Source organism: Limulus polyphemus, unplaced genomic scaffold (genome assembly GCF_000517525.1).
Source record: "Limulus polyphemus unplaced genomic scaffold, Limulus_polyphemus-2.1.2 Scaffold2052, whole genome shotgun sequence".
NCBI lineage: Eukaryota > Metazoa > Arthropoda > Merostomata > Xiphosura > Limulidae > Limulus > Limulus polyphemus.
The window spans coordinates 76211-89476 of record NW_013667662.1 but is presented as its reverse complement, the minus strand read 5'-3'; the positions used below and the strand labels follow the sequence as shown (position 1 = coordinate 89476).

At 32.8% G+C, this 13266-nt stretch overlaps 1 protein-coding gene across 4 annotated transcripts in view; it reads right to left on the bottom strand.

The window, feature by feature from the left end:
* LOC106465790 (metal-response element-binding transcription factor 2-like) overlaps nucleotides 1-13266 on the bottom strand; it is a 107401-nt gene that overhangs the window by 28760 nt on the left and 65375 nt on the right. For all 4 annotated transcript variants that reach the window (XM_022393723.1, XM_022393724.1, XM_022393726.1 and 1 more), the window contains 4 exons: nucleotides 10554-10630; nucleotides 8084-8136; nucleotides 5631-5742; nucleotides 231-357 (listed from right to left, as the gene is read on the bottom strand). In XM_022393723.1, coding sequence (XP_022249431.1) covers nucleotides 231-357; nucleotides 5631-5742; nucleotides 8084-8136; nucleotides 10554-10630 — 369 coding nt within the window. The remainder of the gene's footprint in view (nucleotides 1-230; nucleotides 358-5630; nucleotides 5743-8083; nucleotides 8137-10553; nucleotides 10631-13266) is intronic.

Sequence of the window (13266 nt, the reverse complement as noted above, 5' to 3'; positions counted from 1 at the left end):
ATTAAAACAACATGATTCATACTGAGATATTAAATATTACAGTTAATGTAGTACAAAGCCCATAAATTAAAATAACATGATTCATACTGAAATATTAAATATTATATTTAATGTAGTACAAAGCCCATAAATTAAAACAACATGATTCATACTGAGATAATAAATATTACATTTAATGTAGTACAAAGCCCATAAATTAAAATAACATGATTCAAAACTAAATTACTTACCTCTCCCTGAAGCTGAAATAATGACCAATTAGAATTCAGGAATGGGACTATAGAAGTGTCAATGTCAAAGTATTTCTTGTTATTTTGAATAGTTAGATTAAACATAATGAGGTGTGCGACATCCGTCCTACACATGAAAGGAAAACAAAAGAAAAAAGTTTGACTTTAATATTACAAGTATGATTAAAATAAGTTAATAAATAAGAGTATCATTAGCTGTTTAAAAAATAAAAACTTTTTAATACATTGAAAATGTATATCAAATAAAATTAGCAACCAAATTACAGCAAGAAAACTTTAATATTTGCTAGTATAAACATTTTAAAATTTCTTTTTCTATACTAAATCCAAAAGGACAGAGAAAAGCTAACATTTTCCTAAACTGAAAATGTATTTCCGGAGGTAAGTATTATTTAAAATACATTTTCAGTTTAGGAAAATGTTAACTTCCAAAACATACTTACCTCCTCTGACACTATAGCTAGAATCTCACATTGAGAAGGTATAGGCCAGCCCCAACCAGATAGCAGAGGTTCCACAACTAGGAGCTAGAATTAAAGGGTTGTAGTACCTATGTCCCATGTTGGTGGCTAGGGCTATTGGACCACAATGTTATGTACATATACTTTTGATTCAATCCCAACCTGTAACCAGAGTGATGTATTTCACACTACCTGAATCACGACGAGTAAGTAAACAACACCAAAATGGATAAACTTTCTCCTCCACCTGATGAAGTCCAAATGGCAATACCCCAGGCTCGGAATGACATACTCAACCAAAGGAACAGAACTCATCTGGTCTGGAATTATGAACATTCATCGTCACTCCCCAACCAAGAGGGCAAGGAGTATTTCCCTTGCACCTGGAATTATGGAAAGGACGTGGAACCACTTCGCATTTGGAATTACGAGGAGATAGTGGACCTCCTTCCATGAATGTACACAAAACCGACATTGATCAAAGGGAAGGGCTATGCACCCCCCAACTACATAGCTTTATCTCAAATCTGAACCAGAATTACGAGTAGGCTTTCGTGGAGGTTGGTGCTACTCCTACTGATATCACTCAAACACTGGAGGAAAAGTCTCTGTCCGCCACCCCAGTGTCTGGAAACTGGGGTTGGTAGGGACTCCCGAGCTCCCCCAGTAGAGTATGGGGGGGAGGGGGGAATACGCAGTGGGAGCCCTGAGGAACAGTGCTCTGGAAACTGTGCAATAGGTGTCCCAAACCAGTCCCAATTTATTCAACCTGAAGATCAGCAAGAATGAGCAGGATACCCTTTAGCTTTACCCATGATAGTGAATGAGTGGCAGTCCATAATACTAAGGTAATACCATCCGGTAGACACCTAGATGGTCTTATGGCACACCCCATTTTGACAGAGTTTGTTGCAACTTATAGTAATTACAGTGAAAGTGGTTGCTAGTCTAGAATTGAAAAGAGAAGGCATACCTGCCTCGGCAACACCTGCCAGAGTGGGACCCAGTGAAAAATAAAAGGACCCTGGAAAAAAAAAGAGTGTATGATTCAGAAAAATACTCACCTCTGGTCAAAATCTAACAGATGTGGTCAAAATAGCTACACAGGTTAGTCAAAATACCCTCAGAAGAAGAAACTGCCAGATCATGCAAGTAATGAAATAGGAAAGTATTAAGAGTAGTTCACCTACCAGACTGCACAATGTCTTCCAGAGGGCAATTCAACCAGGCAGCTATTGGCAGAGACATGATGCAAAAGATTCCTCTTCTGTAATGATAATCCATTGTGAATCAATTTATGAAGCCACCTTGTTAGGGTAATGGGAGATAAGTCAAAGGAAATAAAAAGATTCCAATGAAAGAACAATCGATTCCTTCTAACTCAAAATGATTTAGTACGAGCTACATAACACTTGAGGGCCCTAACAGGACATAACAAATGGTCAGGATTGGAGCAGTCTTAAAGGTGAGAAATGGCTGGCAAATGGATTAGTAAGAAAAGACCTATCAGGGTAAAGCAGGACAAATGTGGAATGATAGAGAGTCTGAAGTACATGGATGGCAAAAAACTCCCAAAGATGTACACAAACCAACAACAAAAAAATACAATTTAATAGAAAGGTGAAACAAAGGACACAAAGCTACGAGCTCAAAGGAAGGATGAGACAATGCATGTAAAACATTTGTAAAATCCCAATTCAGTAATTGAAAAGGTCATTTGGGTCAAAGAAAATGGGTTTGAGTAGAGCTTATAGTACTGAGGATTCCAAAACCTTCCTATATTTGGAATACCAAAAAATAGTGGATAAGGATGCCTTATATAAAGCCACTGTAGATGAAGCAAAACCCCTCTCAAATGCCCACGTCAGAAAATGGGCTATGGTAGATACTTTAGGATGATGAGGGTTTAAATTCCTTTTAATACATCACTGACAATAAGTATTCCATTTCTGTTGATAAACAGCCGAGGTTCGCCTATGACTAGATTTAGTTAAATACAGAGAAGCCTTAGAAGTTAAACCCTTATATTGAGTAAAGGATCGCATAATTTCCAAGCATAAAAATTGAGTTTCTGAACATCTGGGTAGAGAATGTCTGATTGAGGTTGTCTCAACAGAGACTGCCAATGTGGAAGAGGTAGATGTGGACATTCCTGCAGTTACCGAAGAAGCGGAAACCACATTTGAGCTGGCCAATATAGTGCAACCAAGAGAACTACACAGGGAGTGGAACGAACCATAGTCAGAACCTGGGGCAATAGCCAAATTGGGGGAAAGGCATAGAGATGTAAAACTGTCCAGCCCTGACTGAACGCATCCACTGCCAATGCTTGAGAATGAGTTATTGGAGACCAAAACAACTGCAGTTGAGAATTCCAATGAGTCACCAAGGCATTGATCGTTGGAGACCTGAATTGAGAGCAAATCCACTGAAAAACCTCAAGATATATCATCCATTCCATCAGAAGAATCTGTTTGGGTCGAGACAAGTGATCTGCAATTAAATTCACCACTCCTGAAATATGACATGCTAAAAGACTGATATGATGCTCAGTAGAGAAGATCCAAGGTATGAAAATAAAGGTCTTGAGAATGTGTGCCTCCTTGAGGAGAAATCTGAGATAACACCGTGGAATTGTTGGAAAGTATCATGATAATTTTTCCATTCAAGAGAGACAGACCTTGAACCATTGCCTGGTGTATTGCAAGGAGTTTGAGAACGCTGATATGGAGGGTAGACTTGTCATCTAATAGACCTGAGAACTGAAGGAGGGGGTCTGGAAACACTATGAGCCAACACTCCCAAATTAGTACCAGAAAGGCGAGAAGCCAGCAATGATAAAGAAGAATATAAATGAGCTAAATAAATTCTTCATTTTAATGTCTCTGGAACTTCAGCAAACAACATGGGAAGGAGAAAAAGAGCTTCCCATAACTCCTTGTGGGCAGAAAACGGTAAATGAACACTCTAACAAAGAGTCTCTACTCAATAAATCCCAACAACAAACCAGCCAAAAAACCAGAGAAAGAACTGAAGAAGACAATCTGACTAAGGTAGATATCAGCAAAATCCCCAACTCATCCTCAAATTGCTGAGGGGAACACTGATAGGCTTCTTACAAAAGTTGGACCAAAGATAAATACCTCAGGACAGTAATGAGAGTACGATGAATCCGAGAAAACTGTGATCTGTTTAAAGTGATCACATGTTCCAATCAAGATCCTTACAGGTTTAAAAGGGGGCTCATTAATTGAGAATCTAAGCTTCTTACAAAAGTTGGACTAAAGATAAATACCTCAGGACAGTAATGAGAGTACGATGAATCCGAAAAAACTGTGATCTGTTTAAAGTGATCACAGGTTCCAATCAAGATCCTTACAGGTTTAAAAGGGGGCTCATTAATTGAGAATCTAAATATATCTCTTCCTGGTGGTGATAAACCAAAGTATGATGTTCCGATAAATGTGGGGAACAAGGCATAGCTATCCCATCACGTAACTGAGTGGCAAACCTCCAAGCATGCATTAATAGCAGGAGAAGGAGGAAAACTAAGTACTCACTTGCCATCCTTTCTGCCAACAAAGGAGTAGAGTCAAATGCAATAGGAGATACTCCCAAAACTTCACAAACCTGAGTAATCTACTGAAGAAAATGGGCTGTTGGTGGCTGATCAAAATGATCCTTTTTTGAGGCCAACCTAGTAAAAGAAGGAGCCAGAAAAAGTTAGTCTAAGTTCTCCCCAGCTGGTCCAGGTCATTTGCAATAGCTGCCTCAGTATCCCCACCCAAAAAAAACACCCTCAGTCTGCATATGTTTCCATCTCACAGTGGATCATATCACAGACAGCCTCGACTGAGAGTGATCCCTCCAATGGCCATTGACAAACACCAGATAACAATGTTTAGATAGGTAAAGAGTGGAAAACCTGGAGATCGAGAAATAGCTATAGTGTCAGCAGAGGTAAGTATGTTTTGGAATGTTTGTTTCAGTTTTGTACAAATGTACAAAATAGCTATTTGTGCATAGCTTTCCAAAATTTTGAATAATAGACTAGCAAGAAGGCAGCAAATCAGCAACATCCACTGTCAACTCTAGAACTACTCTTGTCTGATCAAATGATGGGATTTGATCAGCGCTCTTAAATGTACACACATAGCCCCAAAATGCGGAGTACATTTTTGTGGCAAAGCCACGAATTATTTATCCTTGGATTCACAGTATAGGCATACTAATCACTAGGCTCTACTAACCACTAGGCTATGCTAACTACTAGGCTCTACTAACCACTAGGCTATGCTAACCACTAGGCTATGCTACCACTAGGCTATGCTACCACTAGGCTCTACTAACCACTGGGCTATGCTAACCACTGGGCTATGCTAACCACTAGGCTCTACTAACCACTAGGCTATGCTAACCACTGGGCTCTACTAACCACTGGGCTCTACTAACCACTGGGCTCTACTAACCACTGGGCTCTGCTAACCACTGGGCTCTGCTAACCACTGGGCTCTACTAACCACTAGGCTATGCTAACCACTAGGCTATGCTAACCACTAGGCTCTACTAACCACTAGGCTATGCTAACCACTAAGCTATGCCTAGCTCAGAGAGAAAATGAAAATAAATTGCTTCAAAGTAATTTTTATTAAAGTTTACTGATTATTAAAAATATCTAATGTCATTTTCAACCATATGATATGATAAAACTTTACTGCTTCTGATGCAGCAAAGGGCATTATTATCATTTTGATAATTTTACAGTAGTTTCACTTTTTTTTCCAGCTAACTTTAATACATAAGTAGATGTTATTCATAAACAATTATGAAAATTACATTTCAAAATTGCCAATTTCTTGAACAAATAGCAGTTTAATAAACAAAAACATTATTATGTTGAAAATCAAATGGTCTTTACCATTTCAGAGCTAGCCTGGTTAAAAACTCTGGACCAATATTACACACTGAACAGACAAAGATGTAGAATCTGTCTCCATACAAAAGGGGAACATCCAAACATTGAAGACAAGCTAGCAGAAAAGAAAAAAAGAAACAAATAGCAATCAGTGATCTGAGGGAGCAAATTACCCAATGATTATTGTTGCAGAAAACCAGTCGCATTATCTTTCTATCTAAACAACTAATTTATATCTAACAATCAAAATAGAACTACATACAGCAAACCTTCAGATGATTGCTTTATATAACCATGACAGTTATGTAATTAAACGTAAGAAAAAACATCTACATTCAGCTCAATTTTTGGCACAAAAATTAGGCTTATTTGTTTCTTAAGCTTTGCCAGCTTTCAGCATTTAAACCTCAACTTTTAATTTTTGCCAAACAAAATATTCTGTATTAAGGAATGAAATTATAGAAAAAAAATTATTTCCTCTAATTCTAATTTTATCTTGCTATTTAAACAATAACGTCTCTCATGATATCTTGAAATAAAGTAGTCAAACCATTAATGTAATATTGACACACAAAAAAGAAACCAAACATATAGTTGTAAATTATGACTGAAGCATTTGTACTACCAATTAGCATAACTGAAAAGAATGCACTAAACTTTTACATCCCAGATGATTCAACAATTTTCTTTTTTTGGTTGGGTACACTTCTAGTTGCATTGTTTTTGACAAACAAGGTATTATTGCATATCATAATAGTTCTAGAATAATTTACTCTTTGGATTTTTCTGCTGAATCAGTGATTACAACTACTTTTTTTCTTCTGTTTACAGAAGTAATCTGTATTTAAAATCCTTCACCAGTTTTCTCTGAAAATATTTAAGTATATGCATATCTCTGCAAGATATTGGTACAATATTTTGTTTGCATATTTCCATAAAGAACCAGCAAAATACAGATTACCAAATTACCAAGGATAAAACAAAGAGTTGAAATATAGCAGCTAGATTTTAATGTTAGTACTTGTGGAGAATAGGAGTTTTATTACAGAAGTTTAATAATATTAATTAAATAATATCATTAAATAAATGAAAACAAAATTACCTGTTAGTGAAACTTCTTAGCTTTACAATTTCCATTTCTAATTAGCCTTAATTTAAGTGGAATTTAATCAGCGTGCTGATTTGGTATCTTAACAGGACTGCCACACCTTTTCATATGTGATTAGCAGTAACTATGATATTCAACAGTGTGCACATATTCTATTACTTGTATTTTTAGTTCAATTTTTCATGATTTAAATAATGAGTTACTACTCTCTCAAAGATGTTTTGAAGTTTACTGCTAAAACTCAAAAATAAGAGAGCTGAAAGATACAGATTTCATTCTAACAAACATATATATCAATTAGAACTACATTTCAGTTTGATCCTTTTTATTGAAATGCCTAGTGTTTTTTATTGCATAATTTTATTGAACAAATTTTCATTTCAGTTGGTTTCTATGATCAAACTGACAACATCGTTTTTGGCACCAAACATCTTTATTTTCTTACACTGTCGCATTTGTTGACCACCTAGTGTTTAACCCAAATAGCACTTACGATACCAGCTAATGTCATCAACAAACAAATGCTGGATGCTATAGCACTTACGATACCAGCTAATGTCATCAACAAACAAATGCTGGATGCTATAGCACTTACGATACCAGCTAATGTCATCAACAAACAAATGCTGGATGCTATAGCATATACGATACCAGCTAATGTCATCAACAAACAAATGCTAATTTCTATAGAGTAGTTAAAGTAAAATCAGATTAATCCAACATACAACTTAAAAATATGTATTTTAGAATTTTTGCTATGTAATGAACTACAATTTATCAAACATATTAATTAAAATTGAACAAATTTCTTAAACAATTCAGTTAAAAAACAAAAATACATTAACACTTACAGAAAGCTAACACTCCTTAAATAAATAATATATATGACAGTGGCTAAACTAAAAATCTTTTAGTTTGGCATTATCTACAGATCATCTTTTGTAGAAGTGTATAAAGTATTCAAAATAAATATATCAGGTTGATCTTTACTACTTACTTTTTACACACGAAGCATGGCACACAATTAAATTAATCAAAATGTGACACAATGTGTCACCAAGTAGGAATTCTTTAAAAACATCAATATCACTGTTATAATTTATATACTACTATAAGGTTTTTCCATTAAGCTGTAATATTCTGAAAATTTTAAATACAGTTTTAAGAGATTAGGAATGAAGGGTAGAAAATCTTTACTCATACACAAGTTAAAAATAATGATAAAAAGTTATGATTAGTAATGTAGACAAGTTTCTCACTATTAAGAATGACTTTATTTTTCTACTGTATCTGTTTTTTAAGAAACCTGACCAACCAAGAACATTTAAGAAACAATAATACATCCTACCTTCGTGAAACCACTGCTTACACCGACAACATTGCAGCATCTTTAAATACCACCTATAAATAAATAAGTTTTAATAATTTTTATTAAATATATATATAAAATATATATATATATCTATTGTTGATATATTAAATGTTGACACTGGTCCACATGTATATATATATATATATTGTTGATATATTAAATGTTGACACTGGTCCACATGTATATATATATATATATTGTTGATATATTAAATGTTGACACTGCTCCACATGTATGTGTATATATCTATTGTTGATATATTAAATGTTGACACTGGTCCACATATGTATATATATACCTATTGTTGATATATTAAATGTTGACACTGGCCCACATGTATGTGTGTGTATATATATATCTATTGTTGATATATTAAATGTTGACATTGATCTACATACATATATATATATTACATGTTCACTAGAACTACTACAGCTGTAAGGGAGTGAGAAATTATTATACCAGGTGTTTATTTTTTTTCATGTACTCCTAGGCATGAGAAATGTACTACCTCAAACTGAAATTCTACTAGTCATACTATATATTTTTTCACTATAAGGACTAGATTATTAAACATTGCAAATATATGCCTACTTGTATTCCTAGCAATGACTTCTTCAACAGTATTACAAAACCAAAAATAATATGATTTATTGCAATATATCTGATGCAGGCATAATGTCTAAATGATACTGGTATGCCTGATGTAGTGAAAATAATAAGATTTAATTCATAATATATAAAAATGTAGAATCTTAGTGCAGGTTATCCAGTCTACATATATTATAAAATCAAAACAATCACAAGGTTGTCCAATGTGTGGAACACACCTTGCCTTTTCTCATTGTACCGAGGAAAAAGACCATGGAGTTCCGAATAGTCAGTCCATGTAATTTCACAGCTGTTTCATGTTGTGTCTCTATTAAAAGTTATTCTTATCCCAGTGAAAAATAATCACGTACATTAAAAGTGTTGCAAATAATTGGACATTTTAATTTACAAGTCAGTAATTAAGTCATAACAGTTGTATATCAAGCCTACGATGGATTAGTCTACTGTCAATAAACAAGCAACTGACCTTACTAAAATTTCAGTGACAGTAGATATTCAAAAATTAAATATAAAGGTGGATTTCACATATAAGCATACATTTTATGTAAGGAGAATCACACTACCCTTGGGTTAATATGACTGACAATTATTATGAGGTGAATGTTATATGCTACAAATTATGCTGACAAGGAAACCACACACACGACAAATAAAAACAGAACTAAAATTCTTTCAAAAATGATTAATAAGTGTTTGAAAAGTATTTACTGGGAGTCTTAAAAAAATTAAACTTTTTTATAGCAACAGAGTTAAACATTATTTTTAGTTATTCATTTCAAATCATCATAACAAGTATTGTGGTATCCCAGATCTTGGTTATCCTTCTCGGTTTCTCACTTCAAAGAGGAAAGACACTTCAATCACATATTCTTGGAATACTAAAATGTGAGAAAATGTAAGTTTGAAAGTGTTTATATTTTAAATTGTTTTTAATGCAAAGTTAACATCATCCTTACCTGAAAAGGCATTTCGGATAACTACTCACCTTTCTGCACAACAGGTATTACCTTGTGCTATTGCTGAGAAGATATCTTTGCATGCCACAAACCTTAAACGAGGCTACCACACCTACGTGTATTAACATGGACTAAACTAGCCTATGATATAATCATCATTAGACTATAGCTCTTCAACAATAGAAAGGTAACACATCATCCATGAACAGTAATCCCCATTAAACAATACCATTTGAACAAAGGCTGATTCTTTATGAGGCAAAAGAAATACACTGAAATTGGGGAGAATGGTTGGGAGATTGTGCATAACTATCTGAAATACATTTTCTGGTATTAACTTCAGAAACATTTACTCACCTCCCCATACAATAAAGAATCCCACACTAACAACATCCAGAATAAATAAGGAAATTAAAAAGATGAGTTCATCTTTTTTCTTAAATCACATTGTCAGAAAGAAAAAAACCTACGGGGGATGTCACCCATTGGAAAAGAGGAGGCATCACTTGGTGGGAAACCATATACTTTTCATGAAATAAAAGTGGTGGAGTGAAAGTTACTGTGAAATGAACCTTCTGAATGGTGTGAAATGAACCTTCTGCATGGTGTGAAGGTATGAAACCTTTCATGTCTTGCTTATGAAAACATTAAGTTAGGCAACATATCTACTTGAAATATATTGGAAAATTTACTCCAATAAACAAATACTATTTTCTAGTGGCAAAAAAAGAAATATACCAGTTTTCCAATTGTAATAATAACACGTATAAATAGTATTTGAATTACTTTAAATGATGTAAGTGAGGAAAAATAATAAATCATTATTAAAACTAATGTAGTGTATTATCAAAAATAGACTATTAATTTGGAAGACTCACTCTCCTGGGCCTCCACAGTAGCAATAACATTGTTCACTGTTAGACTTGTGTTGAGCATCCCATGTTAAGGAGTGAAGCTGTAAAAGGAAAAGTATATGTTACAATCTAAAACTATCATAATTAAAAATTATGTTTGTGTTGAAACTTGAAAATTCAATTTGTTCACATAAGTTTTAATAACAATGAGGGAAATTTAGTGATAATTCAAGAACTACTTATGCAAAAAAAAATGTATTTGAAATAATTGTTTGTTCAACCTGGATCTTTAAGATTTATAATTTTGACATGTAATTTATACTTTTCAATATTTCACTTATTATTTGAATAATTAATATTATATTGTATTTCTTTTCATATCGCATGGTATGATATTGAATCATTAATATTATATTGTATTTCTTTTCATATCACATGGTCTGATATTGAATCATTAATATTATATTGTATTTCTTTTCATATCGCATGGTCTGATATTGAATCATTAATATTATATTGTATTTCTTTTCATATTGCATGGTATGATATTGAATCATTAATATTATATTGTATTTCTTTTCATATCGCATGGTCTGATATTGAATCATTAATATTATATTGTATTTCTTTTCATCTCGCATGGTCTGATATTGAATCATTATTTCTTCGGTAAATTTTCAGAAACAATATCTTTGTAAGCACCACTATAAAAATGTCATAACTCTTTAAACCTGTAATTTTTTGCACATTCAGCTAGAATATTTTCATGATTTCCTAATAATTATCACCATACCATACAAAATTTCAATTTTTCTTGATAAGAACATGGTTTGGATTAGTTTTCAGCCAAACAGGCATAAATGTTATTGGATGCTGTCACTGTCTGATGGGTAAATTGACATTTTCAGCCAGTTACTGTCAGCATCCATTTAGGTTTAAAGAATTAAACCTATCTGTTGTGCAGCAAATGTTTCTCAATGTATTCTTTATTATTAAATTTAAAAACTTAAAACATGCCTTGTACCAGCCATTTGTTTTAGTTCTGTCTTATACATTAGATTTTAAAGTGCATTTGTTATCAAAAGATTTATAAGTGTTTACATTGCTTATGCTATTCTATTTTCTTATATTAGTTCCTTGATTAACAGCAAAATTAAGATAACATACTAGCATGCTCTTCAGCATGTACAAGATATTCTTGAATGAAAAGTGGTGAATTAAAATTGGGTAAAAAAACAAAAAATTTTTGGCTCATTCCTTTTCATTATTAATTTCTTCCATACAGAGTATTAAAAACCATGTTATAATTCAACCCACACAACACTAACTAATAAATAACATAATTGACAGTAAACAATGCTTGTCATTCTCCTCCAATAATAAAATAAAATAAGTGGAAACAGATGCACCATCAACATGTGCATGCTATATCTGCACAAGCTCTCATTTTGTAACAGGCCTCTCAGCAGGCCACTGCAAAAAAATTTTTTTAAAGGTTCCTTTTTCTAAAAATAGAGAGAAAATTGTGGTTTCACAAATCAAAATACAAAGTTAAATACATAGAAAGAATTTATATTTTTCTAATAATAAATCTGAACTTATATAACCCTCTGTAAAATTCCCATCAAGAAATCCAATTTTTGGTGTATGATGATAGACATTTTACTACGTAGGTTCAGAAAATGCTTATAATAAAGACTAAATTATTGTCACACATCACAAATTTGTTATATTTCTAAGCATTTGTATGGATAATTATGACAATATCATGACTACAATATCATAACTTTCAGCTATATTTTTGAAAAAACACTTACAGGAAAACATGTAAAAACATTCATTTACATTCTAATCCTGTAAATGTAAATGAATGTTTTTACATGTTTTCCTGTAAGTGTAATGTAAATGAATGTTTTTACATGTTTTCCTATAAGTGTAATGTAAATGAATGTTTTACATGTTTTCCTGTAAGTGTAATGTAAATGAATGTTTTTACATGTTTTCCTGTAAGTGTAATGTAAATGAATGTTTTTACATGTTTTCCTATAAGTGTAATGTAAATGAATGTTTTTACATGTTTTCCTGTAAGTGTAGTGTATTATGCTGCAACTATAGGTTACAAAATAAGCTTTCATTTGTCTTTCTTTTATTATGGTTAGATTCCATAAATGTTTCATTTATTTAAAACATGAATGAAATTGCCAACAAAAAGCCAACAATTTTATTATACTGATTAAATCACTACTAGAAATACTCTGTTAGTATTTGATCATGTCATAAAGCATATTACGATACTCCACATCTAAATAGCTTTGAATAAAAATATATTCCTACAAAGCAATTAACTTTTATCATGGAATCTCATCCTTACATTAGAGCTCTGTCCACTGCATTATAAATCCCCACTCCTTGATTCTCTTTACTACAAAAAGTGCCCTGTTGTCTCGACATTGACTTAACTCTCTCAATATGGACTCATTTAAAGTCTTTGTAGATTTAATACTTATAGCTTTCAATAGTGTGTATATCTTCACAAAGTTTAGCAGTCTTTCAGTTAACATTACAAGTCGTTCACATATACAAAATCATATTTTTTAGCAAGTTATTTTCAATAAAATAAAATAAAGATTTGTCCATGAATATACTGAGTATTTGTTTTGAATAGTCCGTGTGCAAAGTAATTTTTAGGTTATAATTAAAAATACTTTTCCTCCTATCAAATTTCCTTTGTGTAATT